The following is a 22734-nucleotide window of genomic DNA, read 5'->3' as shown; positions in this document are numbered from 1 at the left end:
ATTTTTTTTTTCCCCCCTGTACTGGGGTCCTGTGCGTTTTTTGATGCGTTTTAATGCATCCCTGTACAGTGCTGGAAAAACGCAGCTACTTTTTTTTTTTTTTTTCTGGAACTGACTGCACTGGTGTGAACTATGCCATTGGAAATCATATAGCCTACTTTCCATCCATTTTTTTTTTTGATGCAGAAAAAAAACGCATAGAAACTTGCCCTAAAAGCCAAACTACAGCATCAATTTATTTTTCTCAAATAGACCCCCAACCCTCCTCTCGATTTAAAAGTTTTGAATTATCACTTACCTGCATCACGCATTCTCCTTTGTGGCCCTATACCAGCTTTCTTCCAGGTCCTTGCTGAGCTTCATTCCACCAACTTTCTGTGAGTCCGGGGTGTCTAGGACCTGGGCGTGTCATCAGTCTACCCCTAGACTCAAAGGAGAATTCTATACAGAGCAATTCCACATCATTACGTGGTGCTAATCCCTGCAGTAATCAGCTGAAGGAGGAAGAGAACCTGTGACATCAATCAGATTATAACTGTCATAGATTTCTAGTACAGGTTTGAATAAGAGAGAACACCATGGTTGGCATGAAGTAGTATCTCCATTGTTTCTTTCCTCCTTTATCCACAATAAACTGCTTATTGCAGTTCTCTTAACCATTCCCAAGACCTGATCATGTGATTTACCATAAACAGAGATCTTTAAAGTGACTGTAATGCCTTACTGCCCTGCTGGGTCTGCAAACGAAGAACATATGTAGAGAAGAAGCCAATGAACCATTTGTATACATGGCACAAAGCTGTGCTTATGCTGCCTCCCTCATCAAACTCTTACCTCCAAGAGAGAGATCAACGATCACTCCATGAGACCGCTGACTACCGCAGACAAAGACTCTCAAATCTGCACATTGCACTTCTGACTTGTAATAACAATTCTTTCTAGCAAAATGTACCTACTGTTGGCAGCAACTGGGGAGGCCATTGTGCTCCTAATGAAGAGATCATGTTCTCGCTGGCATATTAACATCTCAGTCACTTCGAGAGAATTCTGTTTTTTTTTTTTTCTTTCTTTTAAACCGCAGTTACAGCAGAGAATAAATATAGAATCAATGTCTGTACTTGTAGACATTGGCTGTGTTGAGCAAAACTCTTGTTATTAAGTATGGCTGGCAGTTTCTCCTTAAGAGACTTATGATTTAGTGATCGTGTCACTTTCAATAGCCCCATTCCACTGGAGGACGGTCTCATGAGCTCAGATTTGAGAAGCAGTGATGGATCCGTGATGGTGATGCAATTACGGGACTTGCCAGGCGCGTACCTGACCTGTTAGATAAATGGAAGCACCGCACACACACACGCACAACCCCCCACCTCCGCTCCGAGCCAAGGTTGCATTCATTCCATAGAAGCGTCCAGCCATCAGTCTCGTTTGGGGATCCAATTTCATTTTCCTATTGGGGGTTTTCAAAAATGGTGAAAGCTACCTATAATTTTACTATAAGTGGAACTACAATTTTACACCCTGAATTGTAGAGAAAAAAAATAAGTTTCTCACTTTCATGTAATGTTATAAACTTTAAAGATCTTGTTCTTTTGCCCATGTAGGGCTAACCAACAGAATTACTTTAATAACTCCCTCATATTTACATTGTCTTTGCCCCTGACTTTGGCTTCTGAAAGCAAGAGGAGCCACTTTGTGTGAGCAAGATGTTGCTGAAATCATAGCGTACACTGTTCTATGACTACTAGCTGGTCTGCTGTACAACTACTCACCTGTCCCCAGTCCAGCACGACATGAAGCAAAGTCTTCTGAGCCAGGCCCACATGTCCACGGTACACTCTCCATTCAGTCCAGTTGAGCATGCACTCTCCATGTAGAGTGTACTGTGCATGTATACGTCTGGCTAAGAAGATTTTGCCAAACTGCTCTGTGGCATTGTGAGTTATATCTTGCTGGATCAGAGATAGGAGAGTATAAGACTTGCTGGGGGTGGGTGAACGGCACTATATAAGTGTAACTGCATTATTATAATACATGGTAATATACGTAACCTGTGGTCACTTTACATTTCCAGTCTGGCAGCAGACATCTAGAACTGCCTTCATATACTTTCATCTACCCTTCAGAGCCCTTCTGAAGCCGTAAAACTCAAGGCGCTCATTCACACCAATATTGACCGTGTTCAGTGGTCGAATTCGGGCTTACCCTTTCTTGCGCCTTAGTATTTGTCAAAGAGGCCATCCATTATAGTTCCAGACCAGAGTACAGAAAGCTGTTTTTCTAAAACCAAGCACTCTGGATGTTGGGCATGACTTCCACAGGGCATGTGACAGCATGAAGCATTCCACTATAGTTTTAGGAGATCACATGTTTAATGTAAAATGTTTTCTGAGTTTTGTAATATGTATGCGAGGTTATGGCTGTCTTCCCTCTTATACATATAAAAAACTGCATGCAGTTTATCAATCTGATGGTTTACATGTGTCTGTGTGGTAACGATAAAGTATTTTAGATTTCCTTGCATGCATGCATTCCTCTGAAGTTGCTGTCGGCTGCACTATACTATACTATACTGACTGGCATTTAGGCTAGGTGATCTCAGTTGCCAGGTACAGATCGTGCATTGGGTGAGCAAGTCCAGAAGTAAAATAAAGAAAGCAGAAGATAGGGAGGATTAAAGAATGGGAAAGGAAAGGAATAGGTAGGTTGATCCAGCTGTACGAGGGAAGAACGTTAAAAACATTCACTTCATTGAGAGAGGAATATGATATACCTAAACATACATTCTATAAATACTTACAAATTAGACATGCTTTAAATGCCCAGTTTGAGGAACAAGGCCCGGGATGGTGGAATACTCCTTTGTATCAAAAAATCACTGGCCCTGGAAAGAGTAAGGGATTTATATCTGACATATATTTAGATTTATGTGGAGGAAGTATTGAGAGCCCTGAATCCCTTAAGAGTAGGAGGAAATGGGAGGAGGATCTAGGGGCAATATCAGACAGCCAATGGAGGAAGGTATTAGAGAGAGGTCACTTAGTGACGGTCTCGCCCACACAGAAGGTTTCATTTTTGATGCTGGTTCACAGGACATACTATACACCTAAGAGAATGTTTGAGTTGGATGGATAGTAGATTCGGGGTGCCCTCCATGTCAGGACACAGGGGATTTGCTGCATATGATATGGAGGTGCCCTAAGTTGTTTCGCTATTGGTCAGAGATCCTTGAAACAATAAACATGATATATAGGTCTAGACTGGAGATGGATCCCAGACTCTGCATCTTGGGCTTGAGAGAGGGAATAGATGGTATGCCCGGTGTAACTAAAGCAGTGCTAAGGTGTCTTTTTCAAGCAAGAAAATTAATAGCACAAAGATGGCAAGCAAAAAAAACCCCAACGGTAAGAGAATGTGTCAGCATAGTAACAGAGATGATATGGAGACGGAAAACAGTGTATACAAGGAGAAGAAATATTAAAGAATTTAAAAAGATGTGGAAACCCTGGTTGGAGAAGATGGTATATCCTATGTAAAGCATTAAAAGAAAGGCTATGGTAGGCTCTGTGGAAATTAATATACAGGAGCAGGAGAAAGTATGACCCAGAATATATGTAAAGAGGGGAGAGGAGGGATAAATGGGAGTAGCAAATAAAATAGGGGGATAAAGGGGTAAATACCGCAAAATGTTCACAAATGTATCCTGTATCATTTTTAATGTGGCTATTTTTGATATTTTTATAAATCACCAATTTTAACTGAAGAATACGAATAAAGATTATTTAAATAAAAAAAAAAAGCAAGGTGCTCATAATCTTGCTTTGCGATGCTGAGATCCTTTGTTTACTACTCCCCTGGGGCGCTCTGTGCATAACTTAGTATGTTCTTACCGTATTTGCATGGACCCATAAAGCCTGGTATTCCAATTTTGCCAAATTCCCAGGCAAGCCTTCCTCCGCATTAAAGTGATCCCCATTTTCCAGAGTGGGGGACATTTGTTAATCTTTGTGGATCCTTAGCCAACTTGCCCCTTCCTCTTATTCTCACTTTCAACCTATCAACGTCTCTGCACAGACTAGCAGGTCTTCATAAATCCCTATTTGTGTTCTTGATTAAGATGTCATTGCCCAGTAGCAGAATAGTTCCAGGAGTTTTACTTGAATCTGTTTGCTGTTTCCAATTAAGAAAAGGGCATTTGCCACATCTTGGATTTCAAAGCTCTGAATGCTTACATTGGGAGTCCTCTGGATGCCATCAATTAGATTTGATGCCCTGCTGACAGGCTGTCTGAGCCACGAAACGGCAGGGAATACAAGCTCTGTAGTCTGTGAGGAGAGGGGGGCGGAGGTGTGGTTTGCTTTATTCTAACATGTTGCTGAGTGGATGCAGCGGAGATTTAAAGGGACCGTGGGCATCTTAAAGGGACCCGAACCTATTACCCTGGGTATCTATCTACTGAAAGTGGAGATCGCTTGGAACCTTGGAAACACATTTACCCTATTACCAAAAGGCTCGCATTCATTTTTCTTGAGGTGAGAGATCTATAAGCACGAAGTGGGTGCACAGAGTTGGAAGTGCACTGTGTAATTCTGTAAGAATACATATGAATGCTTCTCAAATAGAAGGTGGCTGTCATTGATGACATTTGACGCCTAGATTTGGTTCAGCTTACTTTCATGAACTCATTCAATCTATTGTTATTTGCACTGTTGATTGGATTTTGATATATGGAATTGATGGAATGATTTTACTCTACTGTTATTGCTTTATCTAGGTATAGTCATATTTTATGAAAATGAGGTGAAACAAATGTCAATTTAAAAAAGAGACAAATAATTCCACAGTAGCGCACTAAATCTATAAAACTCCCAAATATTAACAAAAAATATATATGCTCCAACATATGCAAATCAATATGGTAATACAGTCCAACTTTAAAGTGATGAAAAAATAGTGAAACAAAATCTCGTTGATCCACCAGAATTCTTCACCAAAGTGATGTGTGCCAATTGCACTCCCTTAAGAATAAAGCTCACCAGATGTTAAGGTGTTTTTACACTATTGGAGGCTCTGTCTCAATTTCTATCCTGACATGTGGAGAGTTTTTATTAATCTGGATGGAGATTGACATGTAAAAGCAGCTCTTCAATAACATCTAATAAGGCGATATTTGCCAGACACGAGAGTGAATGGCAACAGCATCTTATGAGATTTATTCTTAAGGGTTATGTAAAATTTTGATCAGGGTCATTTTCTGTATTTTTGGCTATGATTTAAAAAGAGTAAACACAGTTGATTGATAATAAATGGCTTCAGCCAAACACTAACCATAAGTGAAAGAAATGGTTTTTGTGTTATCATTCATATTCTCAGAAAAATGGCCAAGAAATCATAAATTCTGCCAGGGTATGTAAACTTATGAGCACAACTGTATAGTCATATTTTAACTGTTTTATTTATATTGTATTATTGCAAGGCTGCACAACCCCACATTACACCTTATCAATTAGATCTGTCCTTGCCTCCCTCCGCTGGCATACTTCCTTGACTCTGTGAACATCAGAGGATCTTACTTGCATGTGTCCACCTTTCCAGAACATCAGTGATATCTTCACTTTGCGGGGCCGCCGTTTTGTGGGCCTGCCCTTCGGCTTCTCCTCCATACTTCTTTTAATTGAATCTCTTTAATCTTTGTCCTCATTGCTCCCCAATTGTGGGATACTTAAACAACCTCCTGTTGAGGGAACAGGTGGTGAAGGCTCTGTTGGACAATGTATCTCTAACTTTCAAGATGTTACACAGGTTCAGTTGGATGTTGTTCCTTCAGAAATCACTGGATCAGACTGATCACTGATACCTAAGAGAAACTTTCAATTCTCCAGTCCAAGGTTCAAACTCTTCAGTCCAGAATCCATCTGCCTCTCAACTTCTGCAGGAGTGTTGCGATTGATGATGGCCTCTTTTTTAAGGTAGTCCCGTTTTGCCCAAATTCACTCCAGACATTTGAAATGCAGCATTCTTGTCTTGCAACAAGTCAGTCATGTCTCTCGACTAGCCATATCAGCTGACCACAAAGACCAGGCTTTCCCTGGCTTGGTGGTCTGGGAATAGGGAGGTGTCCTGGGCATGTTGTCGGTACGGGGGCATGGTTGTTGGAGAAATATTGTCTGCCATTACACATCCTGGCACTTTGGACTATTTGGCTGTCCATTTCGTTTTTGGCCACCCTGTTGGAGGGTCTGAATTCAGATGGACAATGCCAAAGCGCCAGTATGTACCAACCATCAGGGAGGAACCAGAAGTCTTTCCGTACCAAAAGAGGTAAAGCGGATCCTCCTGGGCAGAGCTTCACATTCCAGCCAGGTCAGCTGTGGGCATTTCATGAGTGGACATTTGGCAGTGCCTGAACCCGAGAGAGTGGTCTATGCACCCGTAGGTGTTTCAAGACCTGTAACCCAAAAGGGGCACACAGGATGTGGATCTCTTGGCCTCCAAATTCAACAGCAAACTGTTCAGGATTGTATACAGGTACAGAGATCCCTTGGCGAAAGCAGTGGATGCTCTTGTGGGATCAGTACACCTTGATCCATCCTTTTCCTCATCTGCTCTGCAGGAAGGAGATGGAGGCATTCAAGTGATCTTCCTTTGATGTAGCCTCGGCGGTATGTCAACCTGTTAAAACTTGTAGCAGACTCTTTGTTGGAACTACCAGATCTTTTGTCCAATGGGCTAATTTGTCGTCGGGATGAACAGGTATTGTCTTTAAACTTTTCAAACCGCTATAACAAAACACTTTAAATTGTATATTTAATTGACCAAATAGAAATAATAGGAGAAATTAATTATTAAGGGTTTACGTACTCGTTTAAAAAGGCGCTAATGCTATCGTTTGACTTTTGTGGCAAGTGTGTCTCTATGTCGTTTTTCTTTCAAGTTTGTTGAGGCATTCCTGCCAAGAGCTGCAGCATTACTTACATATATATTTTCCCCTTGTATTTTGCAGGAATCCCTGTGGATCCACGGAAAGTACTCATTGTAGCAGGCCATCACAACTGGATTGTTGCTGCCTATGCTCATTTTGTGGTTTGCTACAGGTATGAATTATTCATCAGTCTGGATCATCTTTGTGTATTTAATATTTTTCCTAAGGTTCTGATTGTTTTTCCCAGAATGCTTTTTGCTCTGGTCCACACAAGCCATTTCTCTTCTAAAATTAGCTCCTAGGCTGTGATCACCATGAACATAAAATAAGATTAGGATCATCTGTTCAACAAATTTTATATTGGGTTGTAAAGAAGGCAGTACTTTAAAATCTATCAGTAGGTAGAGATGTGTGTGTCTTTTCAAGTTAATAATGTCATTGCCTTCAGATGAGGTCCTAAGAAGCAGAGAGATTTAATACAGGAGGATCTGAGAATTGGTCTTAAATTTTTTATCAAATAAAACCTGTCAACCAAGGAACATGGAGGCTGCCATTTTCAATTTCTACTGAAAAAAAAGTTAGTTTCCTGGCTCAATCCTGTTGCTTTAGCTTTGATGCATTTCTAAGTCACTGACCGGGAACAAGTGTAGAGAATAACGTGTACCTGAGCTCCAGTCCTTTGACTTTGCTTAAACCAGGGGTGGGCAACCTCGACCCTACAGCTGTTTTGAAACTACAAATCCCATGAGACATTGCAAGACCCTGACAATCACAGGCATGATTCCTAGAGGCAGAGGCATGATGGGATTTGTAGTTTCAAAACAGCTTGGGGGCCGAGGTTGCCTACCCCTGGCTTAGACTAAAATGATGCCTTCAGTCTGCTGCAGGCAAGCTCATATGTTTTATGGAGGGGAACAGGTATTTGACCTACCTGAAAGAGTCTGTTTTGTTTTGGTGAAAAACTGAGATGAGAGCCTCAGTTGTTTTCAATTGGAAATGACTGCAAATCCCAATTGATACTTTTTGTCAATTTTGTGATGTAAAGCTAAGGAAACTGCCCTAGTAGTAGTATTGTGCTCTAATGAATAGGAACGCTGTGTATACAGACTAGATGCACAATACAAAACAGAGTGCTACAAATATGCATACAACACACATACATGTGCTACCTATCATTTCTAGCAAACCCCTATATCTCTGCTTGATATAGGGATGCATTTAAATGACACTTGTCTTCCAATATAGCTGGTCTGCCGTTTCTGTAGCAAACAGGCCTTTAAAGTGATTTCAGGAAAATGGGCTCCTAATCAGCATTGATTCTCTCTTGTAGTGTGGCTTGTAGTGTTGTCCCTTGGGGGTCTTCTGGAGCCCTCCTTTCAGCTGCTGGCCAAGCTATCTTGGAAAGTTTAGTATCCATTCCTACATAGGTATAACCCTTTTTTAGTTTCTGTAAGGGAATAATTTCTGAATCCAAACTTTAGATGGTAGTGGCATAGGTCAAATATTTCAGAAGGTCAGGCTGTTGTCCAAAGCATGCAAAACAAAACCAGAGACCTTCCCTGCTCAACTTACCGACCAGCCTGCAACCTACCAAATTATCCTGTCTAACAGTATGCGTTAAAAATGGGTGTTTAGTTTGCACACATTTGCAAATACATGCGTAAACTACAGGGCCCCGTCAAGGCATCCCAGTATTTTCTGTAGTCTTAACTCTAAAATTTGAGAACCTCCACAGTGGAAGCACATGCATTATAAGGGACTGTCTGAGGGCAGGTGAGCCTGGAGGGAGCCCACCCCTCCTTAAAGGCACAGGGGCGCACTGAACACCCAGCACATGGCACTATGGCAGCAAAGGTGTCCAGTGCGTCCCCTCACCAATATTTCAACAGTAAATGGCCACTGCCCTCACCTATAACTGGCCTTGGCAGCAAGGAGCACATGGAAGGGCAACGCATGCAAAACAAAATCGGAGAAATTCCCAGCTCTACTTGCCAACCAGCCTGAAACCAGCTGAATTAGCCTGTCTTAACAGTGTGCGTTAAAAACATTTGTTTGTATTGTTGCCAAAAGCAGCAGTGTTTTCAACATGGGCTGCTAGAAAGGTAAGTATATTGCCTCTACTTCTTACAGGGTTTCCAATAGCACCTTCTAGTGACTCCCTTTAAAACAGGACTGAGATCAGGAGTCAGAGAAATGAGAAAGCTATTAGCCTCAGTTCACACTATGAATTGCAGAGGAATTGCACCGCATTCCTGTACAATTTACATGCGATTCAGTGCGGTTAAATTTGAGCCATTCATTGTGAATGGCTCAAATCGCACCACATCTGCACCAAAGTCGTGCATGCCGCAATTTTGGGGACACACCGCAACCGGATCACATGGCCGTTTTGTACCATGTGATCCAGTGCAGGCAAGCACACTACATTTCCGACTTGCTTTTGGGGTGTCGCTAAGATTGCACTGATACCTGCTGCGGATCACGAGGGCAGTACAATTTGAAAGCAGTGCAGGTTTCCCACACATCCTTTCAGTGTGAACCGAGGCTTAAAGTGATTGTAAAGGCTCGTTTGTTATTTTAAATAATAAAGAAAAAAAAATCATGCCATACTTGCCTCCACTGTGCAGCTTGTTTTTGCACAGTGTGGCCCCTAATCTTGACTTCTGGTGTCCCTCGGCGGCTCTCGCGGCTCCTCTTCACTTCTGATAACCCCCTAGAAGAAGCGCTCTCCTGGGGGGGGGGTTACCTTGCAGGCACACTCCCGAGTCCAGCATTCTGCGTCCGTAGACACGAATGCTGGACTCAGCCCCGCCCCACGGACATTGGATTTTATTGACAGCAGCGGGAGCCAATGGCTGCGCTGCTATCAATCTATCCAATCAAGAGCCAGGACCCCATGCAGAGGGACAGCGCGTCTTCGGCGTGGGAATTACGGGGCTCAGGTAAGTAAAACAGGGGGGCCAGTGACTGTCAGAAGTTTTTTCAACTTAATACATAGGATACATTAAGATGAAAAAACATGAGGGTTTACAACCCCTTTTAAACTATGATATTTTGCCAAGATTTAGTGTTTCAGTTTGTAGTGTTATTTTATGTTTTGACTAAAGACCAATAGTAGAATACTATATTCATCACTACTTTTTAAATTATCAACTAAAACATGTAATTTGATCACTTTAGAACTTGTTAAAGATGACTGGTTGCGGCTTTCCCTCATTTCTAACTGTGATAGAGTGAACACAGTGAGGGGTGTATTGAAATTTGTCAAAAATATTGCTCTAACGCTTTTCAAATAGATTGCCTGTCTGTCCGTACCCGCAGTTTCAAATTGTTTCAGTCACAGTCAGGCACACTTGTGGTGACTCAAAGAAAAATAGAAAGCTTGGCACCTGACAGAACTTTTATTAATGTCAGGAAGAGCGTAGAGGCTAATGCTACTTCTCCATCTTTCTCTCCCTCCTCATATTCTGGACAAAAGGGGAGAAATTGAGACACGTTTGATTTGTGGCTACAGAGCAACAATGTGGAAGCTGTGAATTATGTTTTATTAAAAAAAAAACTAAGTACAATACACCAGGAACAGAAGAAAAGAAGATCATCAGCAGCGATATTGAGTAGCAAAGGGTTTTTTTCTGCAATTTAGAGTTTGTTTTTTAAAGTTTAAAGTACACCTGTGGAGCAATGCTAAAATGATTAAAGGATAAGTTCATCTTTTGAAAAAACTAAAAATAAATGCACATTTTTTTGCAGGTAATTTTTTTTTTTCTAAGGAGCCTGCAGAGCATTGCACTCGTGATCAGCAGATAGCGGGTGCAATCTCGAGTTCCTGCAGACTCTCAGCATAGCTGACTGCCCGAATCTCGTATGGGCAGGTAGCTACATGAGAGCAGGAAGATCAATGGACTATGAGAGCGCTCACAAGCTAAAAATGATAGTTATTTGGCTGTCATGTTATTCCAATGGCTTCTGAGTCGCTGACGCAGACCAAACATGCAGCATGTAAAGCAAGGGCTAAGTCAAATCTGCTAACCTATATACTTGTTCTCTGACTTGAATGATCAAAGTCATAATATCAGTAATAAAGGCCTGGAAGCTGGTATTTTCGGAAGGTGAGGTCTGTCTCCAACAGCCACCTTTGTTTCTCTCTCTAAGAACCTTTGGTCTGTTTTTCGGTTGATAAAGGTAGTTGGAGCCATATAGAGAACTTTTAGATGCTGCTACTACAAGTTGGATTCATATAGAGAGTGATGCTTGTATTGATAGTTAAAGTCATAAAAAGAGAGCTATAGACGCTTGTAGTAGTAGTTGGAGCCATGTAGAGTGCAAACAAATGGCCACTGCCCTCGCCTATAACTGGCCATTGCAGCAAGGAGCACATGGAAGGGTAACGCATGCAAAACAAAACCAGAGAAATCCCAGCTTAACTTGTCAACCGGCCTACAAGCAATCGAATTGTCCTGTCTAACAGTATGCATTAACCACTTCCCGGCCTATAGGAGAATGACGGCCGGGCGGTGGTTCTGTCATCCTGATTGGACATCATATGATGTCTTTTAGGACAACATGCCGGCGCTCGCCCGCGGGGGGTGCGCGGCGATCGGAGGTGCTGTGTGTCAGTCTGACACACTGCATCTCTGATCGTGGTATGGAGCCTCTGACAGAGGCTCCTTACCACGTGATCAGCTGTGACCAATCACAGCTGATCATCGCGTGAACCAGGAAGTGCCGGTAAACAGCATTCCTCGGTTCGCGCTGACAGGGAAAGCCGATCGGCGGCTCTCCATGTCAGAGGGGGGTCTGTGCTGATAATCATCATCATCAGAAACGAATGTCAGTGCCCAGCAATGACACCTGTCAGTACCTCATCATTGCCACCCAGTACCACATGTCAGTGCCCATCACAGCCGCCCATCAGTGTCGCCTATCGGTGCCCATCAATGTCGCCCATCAGTGCCCATCAATTCTACATAGTGCCTTCTCATCAGTGCCAACTCATCAGTTCCGCCTCATCAGTGCCTGTCTGTGGAGGAGAAAACAAAATTTTATAACCGAAACGAAGAAAAACTATTTTTTTTTCAAAAATTTCGGTCTTTTTTTAGTTTGCTTAGCAAAAAATAAATACCCCAGAGGTGATCAAATACCACCAAAAGAAAGCTCTATTTGTGGGAAGAAAATTATAAAAATTTTGTTTGGGTGCGTGTTGCATGACTGCGCAATTGTCAATCAAAGTGCAACAGCACTGATAGCTGAAAATTGTCCTGGGCAGCAAGGGGCGAAAGTGCCTGGTATTGAAGTGGTTAAAAACGGGTTTCGTTTGCACACATTTGCAAATACATGTGTAAGCTACAGAGCCCCGTCAAGGCACCCCAGTATTCTCTGTAGTCTTAACGTTAAATTTTGAGAGCTTCCACAGTGGAAGCACATGCATTATAATGGACTGGCAGAGGGCAGGTGAGCCTGGAAGGAGCCCACTCCTCTTTAAAGGCGCAGGGGCGCACCTGACACCCAGCACATAGCACTATGGCGGCAGTGCTTCCACTGTGGAGGCTCTCAAAATTTAGAGTGAGGGCTACAGAAAATACTGGGGTGCCTTGATACTGGTACTGGCAGTTGGAGCCATATAGAGAGCCCTTGGTGCTGGTATTGATAGTTGGATGCGTTTAGTATTTGTTAGATGCTGGTACTGCTAGTTAGAGCCATATAGACAGCCCTAGATACTGGTACAGGTAAGTTGAAGCCATGTGTAGGGTCCTTGATGTTGGTACTGGTGATTAGAACCATTTAAAGATAGCTAAATGCTGTTAAGTATATTGGAGCCATTTAGAGAGCACTTGAGCTGGTATTGGTAGTTGGTCATATAGAAAGCCCTAGATGCACATATTGATGCTCGAGAGCCATATAGAGAGTGCTACATGTATGTATTGGAGCCATATAGCTGTATGCTGTGTGCTGTATAGCTGTATGCTTCTACTGGAAGTCAGAATCATAGAGAGAGTGCACTAGATAGATGCTGGTACTGGTTGGAGCCTTCTAGAGAACATTAGACTAGAGTCCAAAATGCTATCACTTTTTTTTTTTTTTTTTTTTAAAGTTGTATAAACAGTGCTAGATGCTTTCTGTGAGTAGCACTATAATGGGAATGCATGCTACAGAACTAGTATGTTTTAGCTGCTCGCTGAGCCTTTCATATTTAATTTGTGCTTTCTCACAGGATAAAAGAATCCTCTGGCTGGCAACAAGTCTTCTCAAGCCCCTATTTAGATTGGACCATTGAAAGGGTGGCCCTTAATGCAAAGGTAGTCGGAGGGCCACATGGAGATAAAGACAAGATGGTGGCGGTTGCATCAGAAAGTAGCATAATTCTTTGGAGCATACAGGATGGAAGCAGTGGCAGTGAAATAGGTGAACTTCTCTCTTTCTTTATCAGAACTGTAGAAATCTTCTGTGCCCTTTCCAATAAGTAGTTGCCATCTTATGATAGGCTATCGTAGTATTTATAAAATTACAACAAGCATGGTAACAAAGCATTATGTTAATGTATCTTTCGAAGTGTTCTTGGAATTGAATGCTTTTGTCTCGCCCTTATTAGAAGTTTCCATTTACAAAGAAAATTCAAGGTTGGCCCTTCAACCAGGGGCTAACCGCAGATATCATATCACTGTTGTCAAAAATGTTGTCTTTCTCCACAGAGCCTCCTTTAGATCTTTATATCGGTTTCTTGCTCAGGAATGGGGTGGGTGTTCCACAGTTTTTGACAGAACCATTTTTAAGGCATTATTTCCAATCCACACCTAGGTGCAGATTACAATGTTTTGTTGACACGCAACTTTACATCTTGGCTAGTCTTAAAAAAACACCTTGCCATTTGCCACAACATTTGGAATACAGGCTCCTAAATTATTGGTGTATTTAAAATGAATCCGTGTCTATTAATGCACGCTAAAGTATTTACAAATTCTGAACCAGCAGCAGACGCACTTTAAACCAAACCCTCATTCTCCTGTATCTATAAACTTTGTAAATGAATTTTCAAAGTTCACAGCACAGGCACCATGGGGGGAATTTATTAATGGGGAGTAGATGGCAGCAAGACCATCGGCACTTAGGGGAGTTTTTGTCCCTTTAGTTTTGCTTTAAAAGAGTTGTAAAGGCAGAAGTTTTTTTATCTTAATGCAATCTATGCATTAAGATTAAAAAAAAGTAGCAGCCTCCCCAGCACCCCCTAATTACTTGCCTGAGCCCCATCTCTGTCCAGCGATGTCCCCGAGTGTCTTAGCTGTCTGGGATTCTCCTCCTGATTGGCTGAAACACAGCGGCAGCGCCATTGGCTCCTGCGGCTGTAAAAGTCAGCCAATCAGAAGAGAGATGGGGTAGGGCCGGGTCAGGGCTCTGTGTCTGAATGGACACACAGAGATGTGACTCAGCTCAGGTGCCCCCATAGCAAGCTGCTTGCTGTGGGGGCACTCGACAGGAGGGAGGGGCCAGGAGCAGCGAAGATGGACCCGAGAAGAGGAGGATCCGGGCTGCTCTGTGCAAAACCAACTGCATAGAGCAGGTAAGTATAACATGCTGTTTTTTTTTGTTTTTTTTTTTTAAACGAGACTTTCACTTTACGGGCTTGTTCACACTGTGTGCAGTGGTTGGCAGCTTTCCGACAGTGCAAGGGTACATGGAAAACAAATATTTTCTGCATGCCCCATTCAGATGAAAACATTGGTGTGTTGTGCGGTGCAGTGTGGAAAAATGGCTTGCTTCACTAGATGGCACTACATGGTACTGCACTGCATCCCAGTGCAACACAACACGTTGCTGTGCGGAGATTCGGAGTTTCAGAGTTTCACTTTGTGGCATAGTACATAATGTTAAAAAAAGGCAAACCGTTTGCTGTGCTGAAATCAACATTACACCCCCTCTCTACAGAACTTTGCAGGGAAAAAACGGACAAAAATAGAGCATTTAGCATGCGGGCAGTGCCATAGAATCCTTAAGGGAGGGTTAAAGTGGTTGCAAAGTCACATGTATTAATTACTTTGATCCCCTCTGTTTTAGGTCCCTGTTCAGTACAGTGTGTGTGCTTTCCAAAAATTGTAATGCTAAATACCTTCTTTGCAGAGCCCTGCTGTGCTGTCATGTGATCTCCCTCTGCTTCCCTTCCTGACCTAAGAGAGCACAGTAGGAGGGGCTGAGATTCCCCTCTGATGAATGCAAGCTGGCAGAGGGAAGTCACATGACAGCACATCAAGGCTCTGCAAAGAAGTTATTTAGCATTGTAATTTTAGGTAAACCAACACACTGTACTGAACAGGGACCTAAAACAGAGGGGACCAAAGTAATGCATGTTTGTTTACAAATACTGGAGCAGCTTCAGGGAATAGAATTACACAGGGAGGGGAAGGGAGTGGATTGAGTCACACACAGACTACAGAACTGAGAGAGAGAGGGAGGGGAGACATGCAGAGACGCTGAGGAGAGAGCTTGATGACGGAGGCACATAAACTGACCACGCTATCAGAGATCAGCAGCCATGATAAATGTGGTCAGTTCACAGGGGCAGGCAGAATCAGCCAGGTATTGTACAACATAGAAAGGGACAATTGACATGGCAAAAGCACTATGCTATATCTCGTGCCTTAAAGGGACAGGAGCATTTTTTTTGTTTTTGTTTTTTTTTTTTTGTTTTTTTTTTGTTTTTGTTTTTTGGATTACAACCAATTCAAGTAAGGCTGCTTTCAAACTGATGTGGTGCGGTTTGACCATGGGTGCATCACAGCTTACCTGTGTGTTTGCAGAGGGGTTAGTTGCGTTTTCCAATAGAGTAATATTGTGTCCCGCAGTTTTACTCTGTCACAACATTTCTTGTTGCACACCACTCTCCCACCACTCACCTTTTACGTTTGTGATCTTGGAGATCCAGTAACAGCAATTCCTTCTGCAGGCTGACAAAACTAAGACATCCTCTGGTAATTAGCAGCAGTATTGTTAGCCCTGTGGATAACTGAAGTAGGGCCCACAACAGTCCAATAACACTGCTGCTGTTTGCAAGACAATGGCTTGGCATTGTCAACTTGCCACAGGAAGTGCTGTTACTGGCAGGATCTTTAGAAAGGAAACTTTGTGTTAGCATCACACAATTTTTTGCTCAAAGTGGTTCTAAAGTCAGAAGATTTTTTTTATCTTGATGCATTTTATGCATTAAGATAAAACACCTTCTGTGTAGCAGCCCCCTAATGCTTACTTGAGCCCATTTTTATACAGCGATGTTGCACAAGAGTCTTAGATGCCCTAAACGCTCCCTCCTCATTGGCTGAGACAGCAGCGGGACGCCATTGGCTCCCGGTGCTGTCAGTCAGTGAGTCAATGAGGAGTAAGAGGGGGCAGGGTCAGGCCACGGCTGTGTGTCTGAATGGACACGCAGAGCAGCGGCTCGGCTTGGATGCTTGCTGTGGGGGCAGGAGGGAGGGACCCGAGAAGTGGAGGACCTGGGCTGCTCTATGCAAAACCACTGCACAGATCAGGTAAGTATAACATTTGTTATTTTTAAATGAAAAATAACAAGACTTTAGTATCACTTTAAGAAAACTGCGTTGGGGCATGATGCCAAACATATTGAAAAATAGATTTTGGGTTTACATACACTTTAAAATTTTGCTTACTGAGCAGATCCTGATTTGCTAGAAGTTGTTGTTTTTCTTTAGTAGGTGTAACCAATCTGGATGAGCTGCAAAGCCTGTCATAACAAATGAGTGCTCTGCAACTAAAGCAGGCAGCTGAACAGCTCGGCTGGCACACAGCAATAAGGAAAGTCCCTTCAATATCCAGCCATGCATAAAGAAGAAATTGATAATCTGGTTTAATATCAGGTCCATTTCTCAGGGCTGTAGAGGGGAATAAAGTTCGGAGCAGCTGGCAGTACAATCAGAACCTGCGGGCACCAGGGCGAGATGCCGGCAAATTGCTAACATCCACCTCAATTAGAGTTCCATTTTATTTAATAATGAAGTGCCTTTCCACTTGGTTCAGACTGCGATGGTGGGGAACGGCACTTTCAGATTGCATAGAGAAGACTGGAAGAGGTGCTGTTTGTTCAGACTTTGTAAAAGAAACAATTTGTTGTTGCAGCTCCCCGAACCTTGCTAAAACCATCGAAAGAAAATTTACGAAGGTTGGCATGTCTGTGATAAAGCTGTCCCCCAGGCAGCCCGGCCTTCAGTATTACTTACTGGAGACACCACAAGCAGATTGCTGCCATAAGCGGTATTTTTCGCAGAGGGCCCCTTAAGACAGGGACATGTCATTATTTGTACCGTCCTCGTCCCTGCGGAGAGCAGTCGTCATGGCTGAGTCTAAGCAGGAGTGACACTTCAAATTCCTTCAGACCATTCAAGCTGTCTCTCTTGATTTCCCTGAATCTCCAGCTCCTCTGGAGTAATCAGTTCTACTTGTTTCTCTGTTTTTTGTTTTTATTGCTTGCATCTCAGCACCGCACATCTTTTAACGCATCGCTAAAGATTTTGGGGGACCTTAAAGAAGACAAATTGTTTTAATTGGATTGTTTCTGCGGTTATATAACAAATATGCATGCAGATTTTAAAGAAAACAAATTGTATATAGCTCCTAGAGTTCAAAATAAGACCTAATAATAATATACACTATATTACCAAAAGTATTAGGACGCCTGCCTTTACACTCACATAAACTTTAACGGCATCTCAGTCTTAGTCCGTAGGGTTCAATATTGAGTTGGCCCACCCTTTGCAGCTATAACAGCTTCAACTCTTCTGGGAAGGCTGTCCACAAGGTTTAGGAGTGTGTCTATGGGAATGTTTGACCATTCTTCCAGAAGCGCATTTGTGAGAGTCAGGCACTGATGTTGGATGAGAAGGCCTGGCTCGCAGTCTCTGCTCTAATTCATCCCAAAGGTGTTGTATCAGGTTGAGGTCAGGACTCTGTGCAGGCCAGTCAAGTTCCTCCACCTCAAACTCACCCATCCATGTCTTTATGGACCTTGCTTTGTGCACTGGTCCAAATCATTTGGTGGAGGGGGGATTATGGTGTGGGGTTGTTTTTCAGGGGTTGGGCTTGGCTCCTTAGTTCCAGTGATAGAGAACTCTTAAGATGTCAGCATACCAAGACATTTTGGACAATTTCATTCTCAAAACTTTGTGGGAACAGTTTGGGGATGGCCCCTTCCTGTTCCAACATGACTGTGCACCAGTGCACAAAGCAAGGTCCATAAAGACATGAATGAGCGAGTTTGGGGTGGAGGAACTTGACAAGCCTGCACAGAGCCCTGACCTCAACCCGATGGAACACCTTGAATTAAAGCGGAGACTGCAAACCAAGGCCTTCTCGTCCACATAGTGCCTGACTTCACAAATGCTCTTCTGGAAGAATGGTCAAACAATCCCATAGACACACTCCTAAACCTTGTGGACAGCCTTCACAGAAGAGTTGAAGCTGTTATAGATGCAAAGAGTAGACCAACTCAATATTGAACCCTACGGACTAAGACTGGGATGCCATTAACATTCATGTGCTTGTAAAGGCAGGCGTCCCAATACTTTTGGTAATATAGTGTATATAATCTGTTTCTTAAGAAGGGAAGGCTGCTATTAGGCAAATTAGGTTATCTGACGAACCAAATGCCTAAAATAATTTGCATGTGCTCGTCCTGATTTTGAAGGGTTATTCCATATCAAACTGTTTTATTTTTACTACAAAAAAAGGTGCGCTATCACTTTAAAAATGTGTCAAAGTCCAAATATATATAACCACAACCATAGGTAATTTTAAGAAAGATGGATCAGTGACTTATAAACTGTCCTTTTTGTGTTTATGGTTCAGGTGTGTTCAGTCTTGGTGTACCAGTGGATGCATTGTTCTTCATCGGTAATCAGCTGGTCGCTACAAGCCACACAGGAAAAGTTGGAGTGTGGAATGCCGTCACTCAGCACTGGCAGGTAGGTCCTGACCAAGTACAGTAACTGTGATTAAATATATGCCCCCCCGCTACATCAATATATCACAAAAAATAAAATTAGCTCAGAAACGCATAGTGATTAATTTTGAAGAAAAGAGCTACTAAACACCAATATGTGTAATCACTTTACATAAATCATAACATAAACCAGAACATATGGTGCAGTCACTGCTTCCTTTAAGCAATATATGACAAACTTATGACTAAACAAAACATCTAAAAAATACCGCCATGCGTTTTGAAACCATACATAGCAAGTGATAAGTAAATCAGTATAATCTTTCAATATTTAAACAGAAAATCCCATTCATCAGAAATCAGTCCTTGCTTTTAAGGACTCTTTTCTGATGAATGGGACTTTCTTTATTTAGTCCTAAGTTTGTCATATATTGCTTAAAGGGAGCACTGCACTGTGCGTTTTTATTAACTAGAAGTGGTTTACTAAAACCGGAGAGTGCAAAATCTGGTGCAGCTGTGCATAGAAACCAATCGCCTTCCAATTTTTTCTTTTATTTCCAAGGCTTAATTGAACAAGCTGAAGTTAGAAACTGGCTACCATGCACATCTGCACCAGATTCAGAGTGCACCATTTTTAGTAAATGAACCCCTGTAATTACAATTTTGATTTACATGAGTAGCCTAAAGAGCTAAATGGCAGATCAGGCCGGGAATTTCAGCTCATAGAGCCTCTGTACAACAGACAGAGAGGGAGGCGGTAATTAGGCTGTTTCTTTTTTTTTTTATGTTTTTCATAAAGTTGACAGGCTTTTAAACTGTTTTATATCTGCTTTATATATACACTATGTGTGTTCGTATGGATATTTATGTAAGATAAATACTGTTAAAAAAAAAAAATATATGTGTGTGTGTGTATATATATATATATATATATATATATATATATATATATATATATATATATATGTATATATATATATATATGTGTGTGTATATATATATATATATATATATATATATATATATATATAGGCAATCGGGCCCTCCCACAGGCCATTATATAGAAGAAAGGGTTGGGATTGCTGCATAAATCTCTTTTAATGGAAAAACCTTAAAAACACAAGTACATGGTATTCTTGGATACCTAAGAATACCATGTAATTGTGTTTTTAATTTTTTTTTCATTAAAAGATTTTTTTTTTTTTTTTTTTTTGTGCAGCAATCCCATCTCTCTCTTTTATATATAATGTTCTTTCTTTTTTAACATTACCATTATGGGTTTGCTCTGTTTGTGAAAACGAGCCTAAAGCTCCACTTACTGGCTGGAACAGGGAATGCAAAACATTAAAGCTAAGTTCAGGTATGATTTTTTTTTTTTTTTTTTTACACAGCTTGCTAACACCAATGTAAGTATATGTATTCCATACCTGCGGGATCCCTGTGGAAGCGGAGAATTGCTGCAGTAGTCGGTGCTACTACAGTGATTTCTGCAGTTTTCCGGGTTCCTGTGCTGAGTGGCTTCTGCATAGGAAACATGAGTTCACTTTCTCGGCATTTACAGAACACCTTGTCATTTTTTCAATAATTAAAAGTGTTCTCTGAATGAAGTGGAGGTTGTGACGCCCCCCGCCCTGGCTTCCCACTTCTTCCAATCTGAACAAAATTATTATTTTATATGGGATTTATATAGCGCCAAAAGTTTGCGCAGCGTTTTACAACATGAGGGTAGACAGTACACTTACAATACAATTCAATACAGGAGGATTTAGAGGGCCCTGCTCATTTAGAGCTTACAATCCAGGGGATGGTGAATGGTGGCCCTGCACAGGGAATAACCCCCTGTGGTTACAATGCAGCCACAGGTACCCCAAGACTGTGGCAATCACTGTAGTAACTGTGACTGCTACAGTGATTCTCTGCTTCCACAGCAGGCCCACAGGTGTGAAATATGTATATTTACATTGAACTAATTTGGACCAATGTAACTATGTTATAAAAAATCTACCTGGTGTTCAGATTTGTTATGCATTGTTTTATATTAACAAGCCTAAGGCCCCTTTCACACCGGCTTTCCGATCGGGTCCGGCTGTCAGTTTTTCAGGTGGATCTGATCAACCGCTCCATTCAGCCCTATGGAGCAGTGGATGTCCGCTGACATCCGCCGCCATCCGATTCTGTCCACCAAATCCAAACGGATAGTGACCCTATTTTCCATCCGTCTGGAGGATCGAATGGGATCAGATGAAAAATGACAAGCGGTCCGTTTTCTTCCAATCTCCCCATAGAGGAGAGCGGGACTCTGACAGGTCAGTTTTTGCACAGTGACCGGAGATGCACCTGTCATCCGCCTGCTCAGTCGGGATTAGTGGATCGATCCCCCCCCTGAGCAAGGGGAGTCTGTCATATAGACAAGCCCGTGTAAAAGGACCCTAAAAGAAAAACGCAGTGAGGGTTGTTTACTAAAACTGGAGCATGTGAAATCCGGTGCAACTAACAGCTTCCAGGTTTTTTTTTTGCCAAAGCTTAATAGAACAAGTTGAAGTTAGCAGCTGACTGGCTACCATGCACAGCTGCACCAGATTCTGAGTGCCCCGGTTTTTAAATCTCCCCCACTGATCTTTGTGGAAGTTAAAAATACTTGGGAGTATTACACTTACAATTTATTTTAGACTGACTTACTTTGGTAAAAAGTCATTGCAGAATAAGCTCTGCATTCGGAATGTGAATGGATATTGCTGTCTCCTCAGGTACAAGACGTTGTTCCTATCACCAGCTATGACACAGCCGGCTCCTTTCTGCTTTTGGGGTGCAACAATGGATCCATTTATTATATAGGTGAGATGCATTTTAATTGGAGAAAAGGGAAATGTAGATCGCTTGCGTTGAAAGACCAGAAACCTCTTTCATCTTTTAAAGCGGATCTTTACTACATCCGAACACCACAAACCAAAAACAGTGTTTAAGTTATATTTAATATTTAAAGCAAACTGCCCCACCCAGCCATGTTTCCATGCTTTATTTTGTTGAGAAATTACTTTGCGAAACACCCCTTGGCACATTTTTGGTTGTGGCCATCTTGAGGGAGGGCAAATTATTCATTTAGCATTTTCTTCCTGGACTCCATCTGCCCTTAGCTTCAAGCATGCATGCATGCAGGAGAGTGTGCTTAGGTGAGAAAACCTCTCCTCCCCTCCTGAAGACTCCTGGGATGTATGACATCATTTGCCTAGACAAGAAACCAGGAAGTAACTGAAGAAATGTAAAAAAAAAAAAGTTAAGTATATATGATATACTTTCTTATCTATTTACTAATGCTAGCAGCATAAGGATTAAACATAATCAATGTTGATTGGGAGAGTGAAGTTCCACTTTAATATCTTTTGATTATACCTTACCATCTAGCATGTGGTCACTGGATTCGGGGCTGATGATGATGTTGGCTTTGTTTCTTATTCCAGATATGCAGAAGTTTCCACTGCGCATGAAAGATAATGACCTGCTAGTGACGGAATTGTATCATGATCCCTCCAATGATGCCATCACTGCCCTGAGTGTCTACCTCACACCCAAAACCAGTGAGTGATATAGGGCTCCTGTCTGTAAATGGACCACAAGTTTGTGGGAAGGAGTGCAGTTAGTCTAGAATATGTGAACACTTGGGTATCATTCCAGTAAAGTGACAAAAAGACAATGGGTATTTTGGGACTTGTGTTCACATCTGCAATGCCAAAAAGTTATTCTTGTATCATATAATTTGTCTAAAAATAATTTTTATTCCTACAGTATAAAAACACTTATTGTCTATAAAATACATTACAAAGATAATGGCATTAACGCTTATAAAAGGGCAACGCGTTTCGCGGGTCATCCGCTT

The 22734-nt window shown here is 42.0% G+C and overlaps 1 protein-coding gene across 1 annotated transcript in view; it reads left to right on the top strand.

The window, feature by feature from the left end:
- The window catches only part of KCTD3 (potassium channel tetramerization domain containing 3), an 84757-nt gene that overhangs the window by 45984 nt on the left and 16039 nt on the right, over positions 1-22734 (top strand). The window contains exons 8-12 of the mRNA XM_073628381.1: positions 7004-7094; positions 13134-13324; positions 18767-18882; positions 21608-21695; positions 22319-22435. Coding sequence (XP_073484482.1) covers positions 7004-7094; positions 13134-13324; positions 18767-18882; positions 21608-21695; positions 22319-22435 — 603 coding nt within the window. The remainder of the gene's footprint in view (positions 1-7003; positions 7095-13133; positions 13325-18766; positions 18883-21607; positions 21696-22318; positions 22436-22734) is intronic.

The sequence above is a fragment of the Aquarana catesbeiana genome, linkage group LG04 (assembly GCF_042186555.1).
Source record: "Aquarana catesbeiana isolate 2022-GZ linkage group LG04, ASM4218655v1, whole genome shotgun sequence".
In the NCBI taxonomy this organism is placed as follows: domain Eukaryota; kingdom Metazoa; phylum Chordata; class Amphibia; order Anura; family Ranidae; genus Aquarana; species Aquarana catesbeiana.
Note: the sequence above shows the minus strand (reverse complement) of the source record. Positions and strands in the feature narration are given on the sequence as shown.